This window comes from Pyrus communis, chromosome 2 (genome assembly GCF_041283825.1).
Source record: "Pyrus communis isolate YQ-2024b chromosome 2, ASM4128382v1, whole genome shotgun sequence".
Classification (NCBI taxonomy): Eukaryota; Viridiplantae; Streptophyta; class Magnoliopsida; order Rosales; family Rosaceae; genus Pyrus; species Pyrus communis.
Window position 1 is genome coordinate 5,842,030 of NC_142566.1, and position 25,471 is coordinate 5,867,500.

Below are 25,471 nucleotides of genomic sequence, written 5' to 3' on the forward strand. Positions count from 1 at the left end.
TTCAGCCAGCATACTCACCTTGACTCCATACGCGGATATGGTATTCCGTATCATTCCAGCAACTTCATCAAGAGAATGAGTGGAGTATTTCCCATTTCCAACTTTATCCTCAGCTTTATTTGCCGGAGCATTAGCATTTGATTCAGTAGAAACTTGGGACGACTGTATGATTGAGAGTCATAAGAATGGAAGTGAAATCATCTCTCACAGGAAGAAAAAAAAAGAAAAAAAGATCACTTAAATATGGCAACACAAATATAAATATGGTTTTTCATCACTGAATTTGCATGATAGTTCATCGAGAAAATGGGAACAGTGGCTTAAGCTATTAGGTGTAGGCACTTTCCAGAGGTGGAATCTTCTAGTTTTTCCTATTTAACCTGAAACCGATCGACCTAGGCATGAGCAGGTTGAAGAGAGCTCTAACAGGCATTGGAGGACCGAACCCACGTATGTGGAAAAATACGGGGATGAACTGTAGCTTGGGGTGAAAGGCCATATAGCTGCTTCAATCAGTGTTGAAAACGCAATAGGCTTAAAGTTCTCCATGCATATTCTCATAAAGTAGCTCACATAAATATGCACCAGCTCAAATATGATGCTTGAACAAACGTGACAGTGTAGAGATACAGAAATCAATCTCTTCGGCATCAGAAATAATAATACCAAAAGAAGGGAAAATATCACATTCGTTAAGCCTTACTTAATGTTAACATAGATTATATTCAAAACCCATCAATTGGGTATATCATGGTCAACATTAATATTAGTTGGCTCAAAATCTGAATTTCAAGCATAGGTTATATATTACGGAACCCCATGATCAAATGAGTATTGATTGAATTGAAAATGAACTCAAATTGAAATTACATTAGGAGGACCATCTCCTAACAAAGAAAAGGGTTAAGGATTCAGTTAAGGTTTCAAGGAACTTGTTTCTACTCATGTGATCTCCTCATTCGCCGATTTCTCAGCTCGTAAAGCTTCCAGTTCTTCTTTGTGGGAGGTAAGGATGGTGGTGGCCACATCATGATAGTCCATAGCATTTCAACAACCTCCATGATCTGCATCTCGATGTCAGTGACTTGAGTTGTAGATGGAGTTGGTGGTTTTGTGTTGGGTTTGGAGGTGATGGCATGATAGGGTGGTGGTGACCGTTAGTTGGTGGAGGTCATGCTTCCGTGACTTTCTATAATTTTGTAGACAAAGTAAGCTCTAGCTAATTTAACAGATTTTTAACTAGAACTTGACGGATATGATATTTTCAATACGTTGAGTACTTGTTTGGAATGTTTAAAAAGATTTAGACAAATTTGAAATGACATTAAAAAAAGGCTTTTTTTTTATTAGTACCCCACATAATATTGAATACACCTCATATATAAATTTAATATTAAATGACTAATATGCAATGACAATTTCAACCCCATAACGCTTTTTTAAAAAATAAAAGATTCTAAATACACCCCAAATCATTTTTAACATGTATATCTCAAGATTATTTATTTTCTTCAACTCTCAAAGCTATTGTCACCCTCCATTGTGGAACAAAATCTTAACCAATGAACCTACAAACATGTTGATTGAAAGAAATTATTGTTAACGAATGGAACATGAAATCGACGTTTTGAAAGCTTCACATGAGATGAGACTTTATATTGAAATTGACGTTTTGAAAGCATCATATGAGATAAGACTTTATATTTTTCATTATGCCTATAACTGCGTTAAGAATGCTATCAAATGATCACGTTGTGCCTGAGGGATATCTGTGATATGAGTGACTAGAACACCAAGAGATTTGACATGATCATTTTCGTGCCGATGCTGGAGAGAAATACAAGAATTTTACAATGTTCCGGAAGAGGGGCAAACAGAGGCCAAGTTCGTTTCTGATCTTTAGTCTCTAGGGCTTAAAGAGTTACTATGTTTCGTTATTTTATTTACATGCATACTAAAGGCTGCCAGGGTATTGTAGGAAAATGTGTGGAGTGTATTAAGATAAATTTTAATTGAAAAAGCAAATGTGAGGTTTATTAAGTATGTAGAGTGTATTCAACAATATGTAGGGTGTTAATAGAACAAGTCTTAAAAAAGTTGGTGGGTTTTGGGTACTTAATCCTTTTTTTTCTTGGAATTATCCTTTAGTTATAAACCTAGCAAAACACAACAAAAACCTAACATTGGCCTCCCTAACCTAGCCATGCAGTCACTTTTCATCGATTTAGATTTGAGCGTTCATTGTTCCAGATCATATGGTGGGGGCTGTATTTGCTGTGAGAGACACAAATACAAAGGGTAGGGATTGCTTAAGGTGTATTTTGGGTAGAAAACTTTGATTCCTAATGTAGCCTTCTACCCATAGTCCAAATACCACTCTTTATAGGTAATCCAATTCCGGGGAATTTAGGAATTGGACTCTGGATATTGGGTGGACCCCACCTAATTTCTGATTCCCCTTAGTGCCAGTAAACACTGGAATGTTTTGGAAGGACTGCCATTCCGTTCTCCCCATTCAAACCCTGATTGGTAAACACGCCACAGATGTAGAATCCAATAATATTTGGAGATAAAATCTCTCTAAATCTTTCCTTTCAACATGTTTAAACTATAAGAGTCTAGTTTCTTTCTAAATCATCCTGGATGCTCATTGCTCTAATGCTAAAGCGACTATTTGGGATTCTATGTCATAAGCTAAAGCAGTCCGGTGGTACAAACCGAAACATATATGCAAAATCGTTTTGTTGTTAACACTGAGCGCGAGTTGATAAGGCGAACTCGTGTGTGCTTCCGCAAGCTGCAAACAATGTCATAATGACGGTAAGAACCAACCAATGTGTCAAAAACTGAAAAGATGGTTCATATCATCCTCAATTCATACTCCAAGCAAGGATTCAACATTAACTAAATATATCAAACGCCTCTACGATGCAGCAAAAACACAAGAAGACAGAATTGTCTAAATTCCAACTCCGATACACTTATCTCTTTTCCGAACGAAACATTGAATGGAAATCTAGCAGACTTGACTATTTTAAAGCGTCGTTCCCCAGTGATATATTTGATCAAACAAACACAGGTTACTGCTTTTTCTCTTCAGCTTTCTTCGGCTGAAAGAAACAAGCAAATGGAGCCGTGAGGAAAATAATATAGTATAACAAATAAATCCTTCTAGGCCTGAAAGTGAAAGAGAAAGATCATTTAAGATAACCAAAAGAGAGGTCTTCAATCCTTCTATATAAAAGCAAAGGTATGATGCAGATGCAAAAGGCTACGGAATTATCTTCCAAAGGCCTTGAAAGGCGCACACACAAACACATACAAAATGCAAGAAGCATAAAATTGAAGTCCCCTGGGCAGTGTAAGGAAATGCCGCCAAAGCATTCGATGGCCTTTAAGATGAATAATCCATAAAATATTATAAAATATTGACCAATTTTGACAGACAAATAAGGATTTGGATGTGAACCGGTGATGCAACAACTATGATTTGATATGAAGAGGTGACTGGGGTGCTTTTTAGATAACAAATCCCAACAACTCCGGTTCCCCAAATTCTTGCTTCACCTTGAAAATATGTTAAGGCAAAATTTCATGCACTTTCCATATTCCGGTAATAGTAAACACCAATGGTATTTGATGCACAAGACACAAATAACACACCAATCGTAAAATATGAAAACTGTGATCAAAATTGACGGTAAAGCAGATCAATTAGTATGGAAAGGCCAGTGAAGCCAATCTGAACTGTAATGCAAAACCAAAATGAAGGCATATATAAACATTGTCAACCATTTGGTTAACCACAGTGGTGAAGAGATACCATCACGACTCATTATTACAATCACCATGGACCATGCCTCATGTCACGAGTCATAAGTCTTACTTCCCATTTCAGAACAAAAAGACCCTGACTGTACTATCACTATCAAAACCCACAAGCATATATAAGTCACGAATGGAAGCTTGAACCAGTCATGAGATGAAAGAAAAGGTATGTAAAAACTTATACCACCTTTATCTTATTGAATACGGCTTACGGGGAGAAAAAGGTACATGAACAACAAAAACCCAGCACAATGACACCAAAAGCTGACCCAAGGCTTTCGGAAATCATGATTTGTATGCAATTTTTAAAACAAACGTTAAAGAAAATGCTATATAAGTGTCAGTATCAGTGTCAAAACTACCATAATTTGGAATTATCTTTCTGGGGTTCAAAAATTGAATAATTTTCAAGTTTTAATTACAATTTTCTTTCATTTCATCTGAAATTCAGCAACAGACAGTCACCAAACGGAAAATGGGAAAATTAAAAGAAGCCCAGCGAATTTTTTCATCGATCAACCGAATGATTATAAATGAAGCTGGGAGTCAGTTGTGAGTAACTAAGTGAAGAAATTCAGTGTGGAAAACATACACTATAACGTGTGATGTGTGTGTGTGTGTGTGTGTGTGTGTGTGTGTATGCATAGATCGTTATGCACTGCATGCAGCAAGGATAGCAATCAACAATGGTGATAACATTTACATCAATCAAAAGAATAGCATAATTACAAGTTTCAAGCAATGCACGTTACATGTTCGACGAAATGCCAGACAGAAGAAGGATACATTCGCTAACACACAAAAGCACTTGGCCCTTAGGAGTAAAATGTAAGTTCTTTTACCTTGGTGCCGGGGGCCGGTTGGTGGAGCTCGTCGGCGGGGATAATAACGGGCCAGGACTCGCCAGCGTCGCGGAACATCTGCTCGGTCTCGAGGCTCTGACCCTTTTCGAGGATCATGTTGCGGATGTCCTGGGCGGGAGTGGCGGTGGCGTCGTAGACCTGCTCGACGCCGTTGACGAAGGTGACGGTGATCTTGGGGGGCTGGTCGTCGGTGCGGCGCTTGACTTGGACGGCGCAGGAGGGGTTGGACTCCTTGGCCTTGCGGGCGTTGCACTGCGCCAGGAACTCCAGACACGACGCCGTTCGGGGGTCCAAGGCATTGAACTCGATCCTCACTCTCGATAGGAACTTCAACATGATTTCTGACTGATTCTCTCTTTGTTTCTTTGTTTCTCGATAGTAACTTCAAAATCCACAAGCTTATCAGTCAAGAATGGAAGCTTAATTAAGTCATGAGACAAAAAAGGAAAAAATATGTAAAAATTTATACCACCTTTATCGTATTCAATACAGCTTACAGGGAGAAGAAGTGAAAAATTGATGGCGAAATTTCTTTTGTACATGAACAACAAAAACCAAGCACAACGACACCAAAAGCTGACCCAACACTTCTGGGAATCATGATTTCTTTGCAATTTGGTATCAAAATATCGGTATTCAAAACAAGATCATAAAGAAATTCCAATACAAGTGTAAGTTCCTCTTTTCAAATTTCAAATCCAAATGGGGAAATCAAAAAGAAGCCCAAGAAATCTTTTCTTCGATCAACCGGCCGCTGCGAGTAAATACGGTGAGCTTTGAGTAACTAAGTGAAGAAATTGAGTGTGAAAAACATACACTAGAAGTGTGTTGTGTGTATCTGTAGATATGCGTACAAAAGACAAGAATTAAAAATCAAGAGACAGTGACAGAAACAAAATCCAAGAGCAACCCACATGAGAGAACATCTATATCAACAAAACCCAACAATCAAAACATGAATTTTACACAACTCAACAACTTACAGCTGCCATGCACTTCATTATGCCTAAATTCCAACAATTAAATTTACAAAAAAAAAATCTGGAAATGACAGTCAGAATAAAGCATAAATAATGGGGAGAGAAGAGCAGAAAGAGAGAGAGAGAGAGAGAGAGAGAGAGAGAGAGAGAGAGAATCACCTGAAGAGATGGGGACGATTACGTTTTGGGGTTTTTCCAAAACCCTACTACTACACTACTTACAGAGTGAGAGATGACAGAGATAAAAGCAGCAGCCAAAAGTCAAAACATATAAAAGGCAAGACAATGCCACTGTTGTTGAGTGGCAACGTTGTAAATTGGCGAGCGTGTTTTTTTTTTTTTTTTTTCTTTTTTTCTTTTTTTCTTTTTTTTATGCAATTGGCGAGGGTGTGTGAGGGGGCGGGAGATGTGTAATTTCCTGAACAGTATGTTTGGATGTGGAAAATAAACTTGAAATTTAGATAAAATTCAGAATTTATAAATTGATATGCATCAATTCCGTTGTTTGGATTCATAAACATAGAAATTTAGAATTTCTACATGGAAAAAAAAACTTGGAATTTAGGACCTCCAATTCCCAAGTTTAAATTCCATGTGAATATGTGTCATTTCCCAATTTCTATGATTGAGAGTTTAAAAATAACAAATTCTGTATTCAATTTCATTGTTCTTTTAAGTTAGTCAAACAAGAAAATTCACAAATTATAGAAAATAAAATTCTGTCATTTCAATTTCCGTCATTTTAAAATTCTTTAGTAATCTTAAATATCTTCATCCAAACATAGTGTAACATTATGTTTGGATGAAGAAATTTAAGATTATTAAGGAATTTTAATGGCGGAATTTTATTTTTTAGAATTTATGAATTATCTTGTTTAGTTAACCTAAAAAAAAATGAAATTGAATTTGAAATTTTTTATTTTTAAACTTCAATCATAGAAATTAGAAAATGACATATATTTACCTAGAATTTAAACTTGGGTATTGGAGGTTCCAAATTCCAAGTTTTTTTTTTCTACGCGAAAATTCTAAATTTCTATGCTTATGAATCTAAACAAGGAAATTAATATATGTCGATTTATAAAGCCTGATTTTTATCTAAATTTTAAGTTTATTTTTTTCATCCAAATATAGTGTAAGTTAGAAGGGTGGTAATTGGCAAAATCATAAATACTCAATTCGGGTCGTTCTACAAGCGCCCATGAGTGCAAATTTGGGTTAGACTTTCGTAGGGTAGAGGAAGAGAATAACCTTGTCAATTACTTTTGTATCCCTTTGTCTAATGACCAATAAGCCCTTACCAAATAAATGAAATTTATATTTAAAGTATGTTTTTTTTAGTTAAAATTGTCCATAAGATTGTCATAAGGAAAATTTATTTAAATCTATATAACATATTTCTACACTCAACTTAAATGTCAGATGTTAATTGTCTTTTTTACCCTAGTGCATAATTCTCATCAAGTACCAAATGAATTAATAATAATATATCGATAAACTCACCCATTATAATTAAACCCTACCATGACTCTTTATTTATCCTATGTTCATTCCAACTAAAACCCTAATAACTTTTATAGAGAAAAACAAGTTTTTCTTATAGTTGGATACTAATTTTGAACTTTTGAATCCTCTAACTAAAGTGTGAATCGATTTATGGAAATTTTTTGTTCATTTGATTTTGATTTTTTTTTTTTTTTAATTTTAGAATATGAGTATTTGGGTTTCAATTTTTTTTTCGTCAATCCCGATGTAGTTTGAACTTTCTACAACAGTCGTAAGCAAAAAAATTACGACTTTTGTTGCTGTTTGTGGGATTTTCTAAAGCACATCTCTATGAATGTTGTGTTTGTTTCAATATTGAGTGTAACTATTGGCGTGTTTGTTTCAAGTACAGAATTATCTCTACTAAATAATAAAACACTCATTGTTAACCAAAATCCTATGAAATTACCAGTTTAACCCTCTAATTAAAACAGAATATGAATAAGAAATGTGAAGCAGAAATGTAATTTCACACAACCAAATTTTGCTTTTTTTTCTTGGGAGTTTTTACAAAAAGCTCGCTATACTGTTCACTTTAACGAAAAATCACATTTTTACACTAAAAAGTCAAACCTTGTAGGTACTATTCACTTTACCCTTTATTTTGTCATTAGCGTTAAAACTCAAAGTTTTCAAGCCCTTTTCATTAATTTTTTTTTTTTTTCAAAGCCTCACCTACATGTAATCCTAACATATCTCTAATTTAACAAAAAAAAAAAAAAAATTCTCACTCTCACATTCTCTATCACTATCTTCCTCTCTCCTTCTATTTCAAAAACAAAAATAAAAAATTTTCTCACACACTTTATGTGTACCCATATGCTAGTTAGTGATTAATTCCAAGAGTTCGGACCAACCGTGTCCATTTAGTTATTAGCTCTAAACAGTCACAATCTTGAGTCTTTGAGAAGATATAATAGTTTGTAACTGCTTATTACCACTTATGTAATGAAATCAAATACTGACCAAAACTAATTAAGATGAAAATTGGTTGGGGCAATTAGAATGCAGAAGGTAGATTACCTCATTAGAATTACAAAAATTTGCAAAGAAGAAAGTTGGTCTGTGAAGAGAAGGTGATGGGATATTATTGTGCTGGTGTTGATAGCAACCCAAGTAAATGGTTTGGTTGAGACAGCATGAATTTTGGTTTGGTAGAGAGAGAAAGCAAATGGTTTAAAGATAACTTTAAATTTTGTTTTGGGAAACAAAAAAAAACTTAAAATTTTAAATTAGGTTTACTTTTTTTTTTTTTTTTTTTTTTGGTAAACTGAAAATATTATTTTAGGGTAAAGGTCAAGTAAAGTTACACAGAGATCCAAACACAACTTAAGTACATAACAAAAAATTGGGCCTCAAAAGCACACAAAAAATAGCCCAAAACAAGAAACCCCTAGGCACCTTGCAGTCCCCGAAAACAAAAAGGAGACCAGATTCTGAAACTAAACTCGCACAAATGGCAGAAGAACTCTCAAAGAGAGAGAAGTTTTCTCACCAAAACGGGAGAGAAGAAGTTATCCATTAGGCTATTTTGCCTAGGCAATTTTAAATTAGGTTTGGAATGGTAGTTTAATAAATTTTGGTTTAAAGAGATATTAATTCTTTAATTAAAAAAATAATAATATGGGCGTAAAGAGTAAGTTGAGTGTAAAAAGAGGTTATATGAGTTCAAATAAAATTTCTCTTGTCATAACTCCTCATTTTGGTCCATCAGATTGTCCACCGTCAATCATTTGGTCATTCTATCAAAAATCTCTCTTAAATTGAAGAAACCTTTAGTTCAAGTGAAGGAATTGATTTGATCAAAATACCCTTAAATTAATGGAGTTTTTCACAAAAGGACCAAAATTATTGGCGTGGATAATCTTATGGACTACTTATATTGATTTTAAATCTCAAAGACTAAAGTCAGGAGTTATGTCAATCTTAAAGAACATTTTTATTAAAAAGTGTTTAAAATATAGAACAGTTCAAATTGCAAACAATTTCAAGACCCATTGATTGAATAGTCCCAGCCACCATAAAGTCGTAAGCCTCCTTTGGTGGCTCGAATATGGGTTAGAGCATCTTTAGAGCATCTCCAAATGAGACGTCAAATTCAAAACATGAAATTTCAATCTGATGGCTAACTTGACAATTTGACATATTGTCAATATTTTCCTTCCAACTGATAGGCCAAAATTTATTGCTTTATTTTAAAAAAAATAAAATAAAAATAATAATGTTGGGTTGTTTTTGGTATAAAAATAGTTAAATAATATTTAAATGTATTAGCATTTAAGGTAAGGCAAGTGGAATGTCTTTGGAAATAGCAAAAATCATATTTGAAGGCAGCTTCAAATTTGACATCTCCTTGTCCATGTCAGCTTAGCCTTCTTTCCCATGTTAGTTTTAACATCTCGATTAGAGTAAATAGTACGTCATTTGTTATTATTATATGTCTATGTGGTATTTTTGACATCTTTTTTGGAGATGATCTTAATGAGAGCTCTTAGCTAAAATTTGTGGAGGATTTAAAAAATAATAATCAACTCCAATCATGCTCCCACTTGTTAGTGAAAAGTCTTAGATTAGATTTTCGCGAAAAGACAAATTTGAACTAAATTATTATAGCTATTGTGAGGTTAGCTTACTCCCTACACCCGTAAGTACAGATAATGTCATATGTATTCCAATCATTATCCCTATTTACCTCCTAAGACGGTGAAGGAGAAAGAAGGGTCTAGCCGAAAGATTTATCAGTGTACCTTTGAACATAAGCCGGTACATAAGGATGACAACGATTTAGTTTGGAGACGGAAATGTTATATCCATCCCCATAACCATGAAAATTAATCATATTCATAACCACAAATTAACCATCGGGAATTATCCATAATCATACTCACCTGGTAATGCATATCCTATCGGTTAACGGTTATATCCATCTTCGTCAAAAACAAAAATTTATTTTGATCCAATTGACACACAATAATTTAGTAGATATTAATTTCGTCATTAAATAGCCATGTAACATCCCACATCACCCATGGGAGTGGATCTTGTAAGCCTTATATGTATATTCCCATCTCTACCTAGCACGAGGCTTTTTGGGAGCTCATTGGCTTCGGGTTCCATAGGAACTCTGAAGTTAAGTGAGTTCAGACGAGAGTATTCCCAGGATGGATGACCCATTGGAAAGTTCTTGTGTGAGTTCCCATAAACAAAACCATGAGGGTGTGGTAGGGGCCCAAAGCGGACAATATCGTGCTACAATAGAGTTGAGCCTGGGATGTGGTGGGGGCCCAGGCCGAGATATGACAATTTGGTATCATAGCCAATCCCTGGGCGAATGTGTGTCGACAAAGACGCCAAGGCCCTAAGGAGGGTGGATTGTAACATCCCACATCGCCCAGGGGAGTGGATCCTGTAAGCCTTATATGTATATTCTCATCTCTACCTAGCACGAGGCCTTTTGGGAGTTCACTGGCTTCAAGTCTGAAGTTAAACGAGTTTGGGCAAGAGCATTCCCAGGATGGGTGACCAATTGGGAAGTTCTTGTGTGAGTTCCCAGAAACAAAACCGTGAGGGTGTGGTAAGGGCCCAAAACGGACAATATCGTGCTACGATGGAGTCGAGCTCGGGATGCGGTGGGGGTCTGGGCCGGGATGTGACAAGTCACGTCCAATAATAAAAAACATAACAATGAATGAATTTTGGCAAGTGTAAAAATAGTAGTATTGAATAAAACAATGATAATGTTGGTTGTTGATATCTCCCATAAGCATGATATTTGGCGCATAATGAACATAGTATAGGGTTCAGCGAATACTATTATATTATATACTAAATATTTATGCGGTGATTAATGAATATGGTAATAGTAGTATAGGTTCACTCAAATATAAATATAATATTTATATATATTATGGAAATTGTTATTAACATTTCAAAAATCTCATTTGGCATTCCAAACTTTCTATAATTAGAAAGAAAAATACATTTATGAGAGTGCATAATGAAATTTTTGAAATACTAATAACAGTTCTCTATTCTACTATATATTATATATATTATTCGGTTCAGATTCGGATTCAGGGATGGATATGAAGTGCTAACAACAGTTCTCTAAACCCCTGGTTGAAGTAAATTTTCTTAAAGAGCTTCCAAAAAACTATTTTTGATATATATATATATATATATATATATATATATATATATATTGTCAAAAGTAATTTTTATTACTAAGAGAGTACAAGTACATACAAGGGGGCCCAAATACACTTTAAACACAAAACAAAAAGTGAACCCCCAACACTAAACGAAAACCCAACCCGAGGGAAGAGCCCAAAACAGAAAAACACAAAAGCAAAAAATCCCTAAAAGACTAGCTTCATTCGCTGTCGTCAAAGTACCTGTCGTCAACCACAAGCCTGCATTCCATGCCCTAAATCGCACCAAACACAGCCCCATAATCAGAAAAGATGAAGGCTCCATCTTCCTCCACCAAGCACCACACAAATCAAAACTGCAACCACCAAAGGAAGAAGCCAGTGGGAAAGAACTTTCCCCCAGCAACAAAGTCAAAAACGACATACAATTGGAAGGTGGTGGTGCGTACACCCAAACTGAAGCTCTACACACCTTCCGAGAAATCCACGTAATGTGGGCGAAAGATATGGTTGTTGAATCGGACATGTGTGAGAACGATGGAGGACAAAAGCAAATAGAAAAGTCAGAAGATGGCTGGATTAGAGTCACGGAGGTGGAAAAACTTGAGGGAGAAGAAGAAAAAGAAGGTTCGAAGTGGGATTTTCTAATTGAGGCCGATGCAATGTAAGATCGGAGGCCATAAGGGGTGGATTACCAAGAAAAACGGATCGAAAAACATGGAGAAAGTCAGTCGCACAGATACGAGAAGAGAGACAAAAGAAGAAGACAAAGGGATGCCACCTACCCTGGCCACTGCTAGGGCCGGCGACTGAGCGGGTTGACGGAATTAAGAACACTCACACACCAGTGAGAAAGTCCTAAACACATCTATGAAACACAAAGAATGATTGAGATGCTCTTACCCTATAAAATTTCTGCGGTTTTCCATTCATTCCATCTCTATGTACAACACAATGTGTAATAGGGATGGGTGCGGGTCGGTTTGGCTCGGTGAGCCAAAACCGAAACCAAACCAACATAGTCGGTTGGGCCAACACAAGTAGTTACTCTTGTCGAATCTTTCCCAACACGAACAATAAAATCGCTGGTCCATTCAGTGTGACAAAAATCAAAACAAGAAACCGCCAACAACTGCTTTTTATTTTAATCAAAATTTCCTATCAGCGCTGCCAAAAGAATACATGATGCTGTCAATTTGTGAAAAAGAATTTCAACGAATGTTGTGTGTACTGCTCAAAAACCTGACATCTCTCTGCCACTTCAAATGCGACGGTAAATGCCCCACATGCTAAGTGAGCTGCCATCGCTGGAAAAGCTACCGTCTTCCATCCACTTTGAATATCTATATCCTGTCGGAGAAAAATACCTACAAAATCCGTCTTTCCAGACCATGCTGTCGCTGTTAGAAAGAATAAATCTTATCCTCAATCGTCGAGAGTCCCTTTCGCACTCCACAGTTGAGAAATAGCGTGTTCAGTAGCTGTATCAATTCAAGTGTGACGGAAACTAGACCATTTCAACTACAAGTATAACCTTTCTATCCTCCAAGTGACTTCTGTCTGTATCCATGCCTCATTCTTTCAAATAACTTTTCTTTTGTTTTCCTTTTCTTGTCCATCTTTAGTCTATATCTCTCTTCCCTCTCCCTCTCATAAATTCCTTGCCAATGCACTTCCCCGGTGAGTGGCCATAACCACTGTTAGACGAAGTCAAGCTCAAGCTTTTCTTGTTAACCCAAGTATTGGAAGAAGGACAGCAGGCCAAACTGTACAGACAGCACAGCAAGCATTTGCTGACTCATGAACAGCAGGAAGGAATGTGCAGGTGCATGTGTGCTGTCCGAAGTATTCCCATGCGTGCTTGGTATTCCCATGCGTGCTTGGTTACTGCTAAAGCTGCTGTCAGAAGACAGCAGATGGTGCTGCTGCATGTGTGTGTAGTTTAATATGTAAAGGTGTATAGATAGTGCTGAGGCATGGGTGTACATGCTGTCACCTAGTAATTTAATATGTAAAGTTGTTGATGTGATGTACATATAAAAGCCTTCCCGTAAGGCTTGGAAAGGGTGAGATTTTGAAGTATTATAATTAAGATCAGAAACTTTTTTCATGGTATTGAGCCTCTCATTGTCTAACGACTAGATCCTGTTTGTTTTTTTTCCCACGCTTCAATGGCTGAAAACAATGTCAGTTCTTCCACCAACCCACCTACCACCAATCAGTTTCATCCGTTTTCCACTATTGTTAATATCAAGCTTGACAGAACCAACTACCCACTGTGGTTGGCTCAAATTCTCCCAATTCTCAAAAGTAGAGATCTGATGGGGTATGTTGATGGTACTTTGGTGTGCCCTCCAAAAAACTTGCCTGGTGCTACCACTGTCAATCCTGCATACAGTGCGTGGATTCAACAAGATCAAATGATCTTGAGTTGGATAAATGGCTCCTTGACAGCGTCTGTTTTAGCTACTGTGGCAAGCAAGAGAACTGCGCGTGCCACTTGGGAAGCTTTAGAGCAAAGGTATGCCTCCACTTCTCAGAACAGAATTTTGTTCCTGCGGAATGAGTTGCTGCAGACAAAAAAAGGTAATCTTTCTGTTGCGGATTACCTGGATCGCATGAATGCGATTGCTGATAATCTTGCTCTCGCGGGTCAACCGGTCAGTGATGATGAACTCGTGCAGATTGTGTTGAACAATCTAGGACCTGCATTTGAGATGACAGTAAGTGCTGCTCAAGCTAGGGATACCCCGATCACCTATCCCACCCTTGAGGCACTTCTGTTGACAACTGAACGACGAATGGTGGATCAGAATAATTCCTTGGCTGCACCTGCACCTGTCAACGCCTTCGTTGCCACTAGAGGACGTGGTGGTGGACGATCGCGTGGGAATGGAAGAGGAATGTCTTCCTTCACCCGTGCTTCTCTGTCAAATCAGCATGGCAACAATCCCCGCAATCCCACCAATCAGCGCAACCAGCAGTTTAATGGTGAGAAATCCTCGTTTTCTGGTGAGCGTATTATTTGCCAAATATGTGGCAAACCAGGTCATCCTGCGCTTGATTGCTTCCAAAGGATGAATTCTGCTTATGAAGGTCGGATTCCTGCTCACAAACTCACAGCCATGTCCTCCTCGCCTATTACTCTCAACAAGCAATCCAATGGTACCTGGCTGTTAGACAGTGGTGCGAATGCACATGTCACTCCTGACCTTCAAAATTTGGTTAATCCCAAAGAGTACACTGGTAATGAAACTATTGGAGGTGTAGGTAATGATTCTGGCATTCCTATTTCTCATTTTGGTTTCCAACAACTAAATACTAAAGCTTGTTCTTTTGATTTGAATGATGTTCTTCACTGCCCAACTGCTTCTCAAAACATCATATCTGCTCATAGGTTTACTTTAGACAACAATTGCTACCTGCTAATCTTCCCATATTTTTTTCTTGTTAAGGACCTCAAGACTCGGAAGACGCTTTTCCGAGGGAGATGTGAGAATGGGTTATACCCATTTCCAAATGGCAGTGGACGGTTCCAGTCTTCAATGTCAGCCTTGGTAGGGGTACGGTGTTCAGTGCAAAAATGGCATGCTAGACTTGGTCATCCTGCCAACTCAATAATTAAGTTTTTAATTTCCAATAAACTAGTACCACTTCATGGTCCTCCTCATGTAAGCTTTTGTGAGTCATGTCCCTTAGGAAAGAGTAAAAAGTTACCTTTCAATTTGTCCGAGTCTGTTTCTACGTCTCCATTGGAACTTTTGCACTCTGATGTCTGGTCTTCTCCCGTTATTTCTAATGAAAATTTTCGTTACTATGTGTTGTTTGTGGATGACTACTCTAGGTATTCTTGGATTTTTCCCATGAAAAATAAAAGTGAAGTTTTTGAGATATTTGTAAAATTTAAAGCCACTGTCGAGAACATGTTTAATCTTGCCATTAAAACTTTTCAATGTGATGAAGGGGGGGAATATAAAAGTCGTGCTTTTCAACAGTTTCTTTCTGACAGTGGGATTTCACAACGTTTTTCCTGCCCAAAACATCCTGAACAAAATGGACTTGCAGAAAGGAAACATCGCCATATTGTTGAAACCAGTATAGTTATGCTTTCTCAATCTCACGTTCCTAATCAGTTTTGGTTTGATGCTTGTTCTACCGCTACGTACCTGATAAATCGCATGCCAACAAAACTTTTATCCAATATGTCACCTTATGAGAAGTTGTTTAAAAGAGTTCCAAAGTATGACATGTTGAAAGTGTTTGGTTGTCGATGTTTTCCATGGTTAGTCCCATACACACAACATAAACTGCAACCAAAATCAAAAGCTTGTGTTTTCTTAGGTTATTCACTGAATCACCAAGGCTACAAATGTTTGGAATTGTCCACAAGACGAATTTACTTGTCTCGCCATGTCCTATTCGATGAGGACTCTTTCCCTTTTAAGGGACTCACATCTACCTCAGAAAATGTCGTCGATTCAGGTACATTTAACTCTCCCGTGGTATTATTTAATTTTGATGATATTAGCACGTCTCCTTTATCTCACTCACCTAATGTACCTGCTATTCCTCTCCGTCAAAATTGTCCTTCTAATGAAATTCTTTCCTTACCCTCCACTGCACCGTCTGAACCTGTCCCCAATCCTTCAATTGACTCATCCAGTCCACCCTCTACTACACCCGTGTCGGCCTTACCTCTGTCATCACCCATACCTTCACATGAACAAGCTGTGGTATCTATGGAATCAGTACAAGTGCTGTCAGAAAATAATGACCATCGAATGACTACACGATCAAAGTCTGGCATCCAAAAACCTAACCCTAAATATGCTATGCATGTAACTGTTGATCAGTTTCCAATTGAACCGACTTGTTTCAGTCAAGCTGTCAAGTCTCAGGAATGGAGAAATGCCATGGTACAGGAATTTAATGCGCTACAACGATGTGGCACGTGGAGTTTGGTCCCGTTTCATCCAAAGATGAATTTGCTCCCAAATAAATGGGTGTTCAAATTGAAAAGACATGCAGATGGAACAATTGAGCGCTACAAGGCTCGCCTTGTCGCAAATGGTTTTCATCAGAAGGCTGGTGTGGATTATAATGAGACCTTTAGTCCTGTGGTTAAACACAGCACCATTAGGCTTGTTTTAAGTCTTGCAGTTTCCAAAGGTTGGCAAGTTAGGCAGCTTGACGTCCAAAATGCGTTTCTGCATGGTTTCTTGAACGAAGAAGTTTACATGCGTCAACCGTCGGGTTTTGTTGATCAACAGTTACCCAATCATGTTTGTAAACTTCAACGGAGCATTTACGGTCTTAAACAGGCTCCGAGGGCATGGTTTCAGAGGTTTTCAGATTTCCTGCTTCAACTTGGTTTTCAGGAATCAACTTGTGATTATAGTTTGTTTGTGTTCAACCAAAAAGGGGTGTATCTTATCCTGCTCATCTACGTGGATGATATTCTGATTACTGGCAACAGTTCTTCTCACATCATTCAGTTAATTCAAAAGCTGGGTACTTTGTTTTCCATGAAGGATTTGGGACTACTTAATTATTTTTTGGGTGTAGAGGTTAAGTACGATGGAAATCGAATGCATTTGTGCCAATCCAAGTATGCTCTTGACTTATTGTCACGCACACATTTCACTGATGCCAAACCGATTTCTACACCCATGTCTTCTGGTCAAAAACTCAGTGCATATGTTGGAGATTCGTTTGATAAACCAGAAATGTATCGTAGTGTTGTCGGTGCTCTACAATACTTAACGATAACTCGTCCCGATTTATCTTATGCAGTTAACCAAGTATGCCAGTTTATGCATGCTCCAACAACTCTTCACTGGATGGCAGTCAAACGGATTCTACGATACTTGAAGACGACGCATAGTCATGGTCTCCTTTACAAGCCAGGTACTACTCATCTTTCTGCTTTTTCAGATGCGGACTATGCTGGGAATCCGGATACTCGGCATTCAACTGGGGGGTTTTGTATTTATCTTGGTTCAAATCTGGTTTCATGGAGTTCAAAAAAACATAAAACTGTTTCTCGATCGAGTGCTGAGGCCGAGTATAGGCAACTTGCCTACACCGCAGCTGAGCTTTCGTGGTTGAGGTCTTTATTTCGGGACTTGCAGTTACATCTTACTCGACCTCAAATATGGTGTGACAATGTGTCTTCAATTGCTCTTGCTTCCAATCCAGTGTTCCATTCTAGAACCAAACATTTAGAGGTTGATTATCACTATGTCAGGGAGAAAGTGGTTCGTGGTGAACTGTTGGTTAATTATATTTGTTCACAAGATCAGCTTGCAGATTTATTTACCAAAGGTCTGTCTTCGTCTCGATTCAATTTGTTGGTGTCCAAGCTTCCAGTTGCTCCTCAACCTGTTAGCTTGCGGGGGGGTGTTAGACGAAGTCAAGCTCAAGCTTTTCTTGTTAACCCAAGTATTGGAAGAAGGACAGCAGGCCAAACTGTACAGACAGCACAGCAAGCATTTGCTGACTCATGAACAGCAGGAAGGAATGTGCAGGTGCATGTGTGCTGTCCGAAGTATTCCCATGCGTGCTTGGTATTCCCATGCGTGCTTGGTTACTGCTAAAGCTGCTGTCAGAAGACAGCAGATGGTGCTGCTGCATGTGTGTGTAGTTTAATATGTAAAGGTGTATAGATAGTGCTGAGGCATGGGTGTACATGCTGTCACCTAGTAATTTAATATGTAAAGTTGTTGATGTGATGTACATATAAAAGCCTTCCCGTAAGGCTTGGAAAGGGTGAGATTTTGAAGTATTATAATTAAGATCAGAAACTTTTTTCAACCACATCTCCCTTGGATGATCACCGTCATCTGCAGCTTCTGCTAAATCTTCATCCATACTCTTTAGCAATGCACTATCAAAATACTTAGCCCACATAAATCCTTTCCGTAGCTCAACTGGGTGCTGCTCTTCCAGTGCACCAGAAATTGGATCTATAAAAACCATCTTTCGTCCACTATGATAAGCCCAGACATTCACAAGGACTTCTAATACCCGACAGTAACAATGCTTTTTCTGTTGATATTTAAAAAATGTAAGTGACGAATGTTAAACTCCATGTGAGACCAGAAAACGTGATCTAAATAACATACCTCAAGTTCTGAAGAACCCAACAAACAAATACTTCTATTGCCAGAATTGGCGTGTAAGGCATCCAGAGAATCAACAAACATCCTGTAGTTTAAATACAAAATTTCAGTTATATTAATCATCCGCAAGTTCCTTTGTCTCAGGAGCTGTAACAGAAAAGCAGAAAATGTTGTGATTAAATTACCGAGAAAACATGACAAACTCAACGAAGGAACGAGTTGGCATCACCCAACTATGCAAGGCAGACCAGTGACCACCATCTTCTGGCATGGGAGGGAGAGCTTCTGTATTTGAGGGCAAGTTATACATCCAACGAAATGCATCTTCAAAAACGTTTCTGCATTCATTTTAAGTAAAAAAAAAAACAAAAAAAAATCATACTCTGATGAATTAATGAACTCATTGGCATTTGCTTTATGGATATAAGAAACCTAAATGCCTCATAAATCTGTGTGAATATCTATATGAATTAACGTTTTGCACATGCAGCCATGCACACATTTTGAGATTGACAATGCCCCCATCATTTGGGTTCATGAAAAACAAAATCTCTACACCTTCGTATTTCTATTTTTGTGCTTGACAATATTAGAGAGTAGTCGGCAGATAAAGAAAATTAACTTTTGTAATCCATGATTCCTGTCAGCTTCGTTCACACAGCTTCCAAACTGAGGTCCACCACCGAACCTGACAATTTTTTAGGGCAGGACACACTAGCAATTGCTAGATTGGTATCTTGGGGTTTTAGAGCTTAAGACCACACGGGAGAAACCAATGTGCCTCAGCCAGACCCACTGAGCTAGCATCAAAGGTAAGTTGTGGTTGGAGTGTACTGTATACCCAAAATTTACCGTATAGAGTAACGCAACTGGACTCATTATTCCATGGATTTTGGCTCTAAGTGTACCATTGGCATTGGATGACAATAGGGAACCTCACTCTCATAATACCAACATCCATTGTTTAAAAGGAAAACTAATGAAAAAGGCTTGAAAACTTTGAGTTTTAATGATAAAGACAAAATAAAGAGTAAAGTGAATAGTACCAGGTTTGACTTTTTAGTGTAAAAATGTGGTTTTTCGTTAAAGTGAACAGTACCATGGGCTTTTCGTTAAAACTCACTTGTTTAAAAGGACAAATTCTTGTACCGGACAGCCCTATGCGGCCACTGTCCCACCCACTGTGAGAGAGTGGTTGCATACAGCTGCCTCACCAAAGAATTCCTCATTCAAGGAGGTATCTCTGTGGAGCATGGCATCACTTATTAGATTCCCAAACCCTTGACAACAATCACAGTTATATCTCATTCACGAAATGTTCAACTAATATTCCATACAAGTACCTGCAGTGTCCCTCATTTAAGATGTCGCATGCAGACCAAAACGTGAGTGCATCTTTACTTCCTGTCACTCCACCATTCATGTTCAAGCGTCCCCAAAAGTATATCACATCACCTTTTGTGTTGTCTTGTATTGCTTCTTCCAAAACCCTTTCAGCTTTCTTGGACAAAGCAACCTGCTTTGAAAAACAATGATGAATATGATGGCAAACTAAAGAACAATGCATGCTTACATGCACTTATGAGGTGTTTGATTGACTGGACTAGGACTGATATGGGTTATTCAACACCAATATCAGCTTGGACCAGACATGGGGTTAATAAACAACTGATAAGCTGGGACCCTTATGCAGGTTTATTTTGTACCATTTAAAATGAGGGGCGTAAATAGAACCAACCCAACCCAAACAAATCCCATGTATCAAAACGTGCCCTAAAGAACAATATTATATGTATACAGAGTATAGATTATACACACACACCCCTACATAAATTCATACGTCAATCATTATGTACAAGTTTCAATACTTCTACCATATATGTTTCCTTGTAACTATACTTCTGTTCAATTTATCTGTCACCAAAACCATTCAAAGGAATCTAGAGTTTTGTGTGTCTATATAGGAATGTATGTTTGTAGGCAAACACGAGTCATCCATGCAAAATATAAGTCATAAAATGTTATATAGCTATTTATGATCCCGATTATTCTATATTTATTCAGAATATTGTGTTCATCTATTTGCTTGGACGACAAGGATGGCAATTACATGACTATACTTTGTTTATTTATTTATTTTTATTTTTTTGCAGCGACAATAATTAAACAGAAACCAATTAAATATACAGGTTGGACCACTGGACAAGATTGATTGTGGAACTTAAATGAGATTAGACAAATGCTTCTGAATAAAATTACCAAAAATAAGAAATACCTTACTACCAGCAGCACGCCAAGATTGAAACCCAATCCAAGGTCGCTTATGAACGCTATCCACCTTGTTTGCAATAGCGAACATTCCACCAATCTCACAGAGAATATTGCGATAGTAAGTTTCATTCAATACGGGAAGCCGGTCAACAGCATCCACATCATCTGATGTTGACCTATGTGTTCTTTTTGACTACCACATACATTGTAGGATAATTTAAAAAACATTAGGCAACTGTTCAGATGTAAGTATTATTTTGAAACTTCAAAAAGAACTGGAGCTTTTGCATTAAAACAAAGTTTCTAGCTGTTAATTAAATGAAAGCATACAGTAAACGCAAGTTTAAAGCTTTCATTGTTGTCCTTACAAGAAATGCATCTTAATACAGCATAGGATATTAGAAAAGATGATAAGTATAACCAAGAGAATAGTGAAAATAATGAATCTTGAAGGTATTAAAAAACATACAGCATACAAAAAAAATAAAATAGAAAGAATAAAAAAGGAACTCACAAGGCTTAATCCACGGTACAGAGAGCCATGGTGCAAGAACGGCCAGGTCCCAGACCCACTGTATATCTCATAAATGCATACTGTCTGGCCTGTCCTCTCAAGTTCACCCTCATCCCTCTCATTTGCTTCAAATCTAAGCTTTTCAGCTTTTCGAGCATTACGATATATGTCATCCCATAAACCAGGATCTTTCTCCATTCTTTCTGATAGCTACAAGAAAGAATGTCCTGTTTCAGATGTCTTTCGAGAATGACTATATTAACATAAAAAGGGAGGGAAAAGAAGAGTCGGAATTGACCTAGAGACACACAAGTTCTGTATTTTCAGGAAATGACATACCTCCTCCATTTCTAATGTCTCATATTCTTCCGAGCTTACAATTTCCTTGAAGAGATCCCAATCTAATTGAGTTGGAGTATCTAATGCCGAACAAGTCTTCTTCTAGGGCATTAACAACACTAGTGTTTTTCCAGGATGACTGCTCATCAATGTCCATAACATTTCCTGTTCTGTAATCGATTTCATTCCCTAACAAATTCCACTCCCATGTACCCTGTTGAAGCTGAGAGATTGGCCCTGGCAGCAGAGCATCTGATGGAAAATTTAGCACATTCTCCAAAAGCCTTGCATAACCGGTTATGCATTCTGATGCCAGCAAGTTCGTAGCAAGCAGCCTTCCCGAAGAGGCAACCGTTCGAGCAAATTTAGAAAGTTTCCCATTTGAAATCATAAGTGAGAAAGCACTCATTAAAGCATCAGGATTATGTTTTGGGAAAAATATCATGTGAACTCCATCAACCACCTGTAATATCACAGATGTAAAAGACAACAAAACAGACACCTTCACTTGTATAAGAAAATTACTGTCAGGATAAAAAGAATTTGAATGAACTCACATATTTCTTCAAGACAAGAAAATCAGGTGCAATAACAGGGATCCCAAAGGTCAAGGCACGGATAAAGTAATGGCGGAAAACCCTGCACATCTTGTGAAGAACCGTAGAGAACAATGTCAGCCATTAATAACACACTGTTCACATCACCATTCAAGCCATAATGCCGTACAGATCCATGAAGAAGTCCCAGATGTGAAGTAACTTCCTACACGAGAGATCAATGGATCAAAATGACTATGAATAAATGCCAGTGCAAGAGTAAAACACGCCAGAAGATTAACCAGATATCACAATGAAATATACAAAGGACATCATTTTCAGTCAACGTTGTCATTCTGTCAGCAACCAGATTCATATCGCAAATATTTTTTTTCAGTTGCCATTAGCCAGAGAAATCATTTGTTGGGAAAATAGAGGCGCTTGAATACATTAGATAAGATGCAAGAAGCTCAAATTGTTATGCGTACTGGGGCAACAGCATAATCTAGAGGCATCGATTAAGGCTAATTACCTGGAAAGCATCATCAGAGGAATTACCACATAAGAAAACAAATTTAAACGGCTCTCCTGCATCATCCCTCCTTGCATATTTTATTAGCAGTGGCCCTATAGAATGCATTGCCACAGCATAGTCCCATGAAAGCTCATCGTAGAAAAAAGAACTTCCAACAACTACAACCAGCATATCATCTTCACTAAATCCATTTATCTTCCTCAACTGATTCTTGGAGTGGGTTTTTCTGTACCTTTCTGCAGCCCAAACATCTACTGGTGATCCCGGAATGACAAAGAAGTTTCCAGTGTCAAGAACACTATATAACATCTGACACAGGATGGAAGGAAAAAATAAGACAATTTAAGAAACCACAGAACAATCATTTTGCAAAAATAATTAGGAATACAGTGCAACAAAATATTTTTAAAACAAAAGAAGGCAATATCTACCGGCAGAGTGAAATCTGGAAACACGACAATATTAGCTCTGCTAAAAGCACTTTTCCAATGAGAAATAAGATTCTTCAAGCCCATTTCTTCATACACGGGAAGCCGATTTGCAAGTGTATCTTCTTGAATTATCCATATCAGTGGTACTGAACAAAAAGGCTCCTGCATAAGGCTGCATGAATCTAAATCTCACTAATCATAGCAAGTTCAACTGAAGCAACTTTATACATGCATTTCATTATGTGAAAGTACTAGCTTGAGTACGCTTTTACTTTTGGTATACTTAACTATGGTATGCTGCGGTTATAAAAGAAAAAAGAATGAGAAAAGAGAAGGTAGAAAATTCTTTATGAGAACATTTATATTGTTTCTGAAAGAATTAAAGAAAGACAAGAAATTAAAAATAGTAAAATGGAGCAGACCATGGGTTAAATTTATAAATAAATAAATAAAACCACAGCTGATTTAAGTTTACTACCTCTCATGCCTCATCTTAAATACCTGCAGTAACCACGTCTTACCCTCAAAATCAAAAAAAAACAAAGGAATATATCATAAGTTTGTGGACTTAACAATTAGCTTTAATAATATCTACTGCCTCTTGCCTTGATTCCAACTTCCCAAAAAGTTTTGTATCCAATCTATTGTTTATATTATTTTAACAAACCTCTCTCTCTTCCCCTCCCTCCTTCCTTGAAATATACCTTTTATTTATTGGTGTCTATCCCTAAAGGAAAGGATTTGAAAAGTTGCTACTTCCAATGCTGCAGTTAGTCATAGTTACTCAGTCCTGATCAGGCGATATTGCTTCAAAACACAGGCGTGCTAATACCAAATATTTGTTGGCTACCCAAAAAACATAACTTATTATGGTACAAACTTTTTATATGCTCTGTAAATATATAACAACTTCTAACATCTATTCCGAACTCCACGTGGTAATACAAAACATATATTAGACACATTCTTAGCAACTTCCATGTTTTGTATTTTCTCCCAAGTTGGGTTGCCATAAAATGAATAACAAATCAGTCTAAACATATGATCAACCAACCAGTGAAAATACTATGGGTTTATGAGATGGGATATGAATGGATCCATGGTCATGTAGGTAGTGCATGCAAAAGAAATCCTCTTAAAGTTAATTACAGGACCATAGAAGGACTGTCATACAAACCCACCTTGAAATGGATTCTTTTGCTTCCAGTGAGTCAGCAATGACACCTCCAAAACTGTAGAAAGTAACAGGTGTCAATATCTTGCCGAGTAAACCAACCAAGGGTAAGGGTAAATTTTGAAGTTACTTGAGTATCAACAAATTTTTAAGACTTTCAGTCCAATTAAAAATAACAAGACAAAAATTAGGGTAAAAAACCCCAAATACAAAATAAGAGGCGAACGTACATTGACCAATCAATAAGCCCATAACTCTCCGGAGCTAAAATGGAAATCTGGCCATTAAATTGCTCCCACATTTTATGTGCTTTACCATTCGCTACAGAAAAAATCTGTTACATAGGCATTGCAAGAGCGCATAAGTAGCAGTTGAGTACATAGGTACTTATTTCTATGAATGACTTGATTTAGTAACACAATTAATTTGCACTTCTACTTCCTTTTCCCATACAAATGATGCCCACAACATATGCTATTAAGATAACAGGATCCACTTTATCCCCCTTGTAATCTTTAAGAACCCTCGCATCTTGTTCTATCCACACCACCCAAATACAACCATCACACACTGCAATTCCGTAAAAATTTTGCATTCTCCCAATCCATTAGCAAAATGTCCTCAACTACCAAAGAAATACATGAAAATTTGTTTTCTTTGGGGCATTGTTGTGGGCATCATTTTCCTGTGAAATTCCAAAATCAGCCTTTCTTCTTTATTCATGGGGATTGGAAGGCAGCTGTATCTTAATCCTACAATATTGTTTAGTTTAGCCATTTTGCAATTATAATTTGATAAACTGAAGGAAGTTATACACATGGTTCTAGCACAGGGATTAAAGAGGTTGTTTATTTATCATCAGAAAACAGCTTGTTCCCAAAGTTTGGACCTCTCTGTTCTGCATTCACATTTAACTTACTAACGCTATCGCTCGAATAAAAAAAAATAAAAATATTTTGTTTCTCATCAGATGGAAAAACAAAATTATGAGCACATTTGCACTAAGAACTGACCTTAAGTTCATAACCCAGTTTCTTGATATTCTTCATCACGGTAATCAACATCAAAGATTGTGGATCTTTCTTCATGTTTCCCAAAATCTGACAAGTATCAAAAGTAGGCACAACCAAAAGTGAAAATCAACTCGGTGCATAAAACTTGTTGAATTAAATAAGATTGCCTA

The 25,471-nt window shown here is 37.3% G+C and overlaps 1 protein-coding gene and 1 pseudogene across 3 annotated transcripts; both read right to left on the reverse strand.

The window, feature by feature from the left end:
• Positions 1-2,837: 2,837 nt before the first annotated feature.
• On the reverse strand, positions 2,838-5,937 carry LOC148698414 (uncharacterized). Of its 2 annotated transcripts, none has more exons than XM_088683257.1 (3): positions 5,831-5,937; positions 4,671-5,073; positions 2,838-3,110 (listed from the first exon to the last, which is right to left on the reverse strand). In XM_088683257.1, exons 2-3 carry the CDS (start codon positions 5,025-5,027, stop codon positions 3,081-3,083), a joined length of 387 nt encoding a protein of 128 aa, XP_088539383.1. In that variant the 5' UTR covers positions 5,028-5,073; positions 5,831-5,937; the 3' UTR covers positions 2,838-3,080. The 2 variants fall into 2 exon arrangements, with proteins under 2 accessions (XP_088539383.1, XP_088539387.1); XM_088683261.1 differs by having other exon boundaries at positions 4,671-5,089; positions 5,831-5,927.
• Positions 5,938-12,481: 6,544 nt separating this feature from the next.
• LOC137747470 (uncharacterized) lies at positions 12,482-25,402 on the reverse strand (annotated as a pseudogene). Its single transcript, XR_015955173.1, has 14 exons — positions 25,302-25,402; positions 24,519-24,622; positions 24,296-24,346; positions 23,115-23,286; positions 22,681-22,992; positions 22,170-22,374; positions 21,613-22,075; positions 21,274-21,483; positions 20,764-20,952; positions 19,832-20,004; positions 18,674-18,826; positions 18,492-18,573; positions 18,185-18,414; positions 12,482-13,064 (listed from the first exon to the last, which is right to left on the reverse strand). The product of XR_015955173.1 is annotated as an uncharacterized LOC137747470 (transcript).
• Positions 25,403-25,471: the final 69 nt, after the last annotated feature.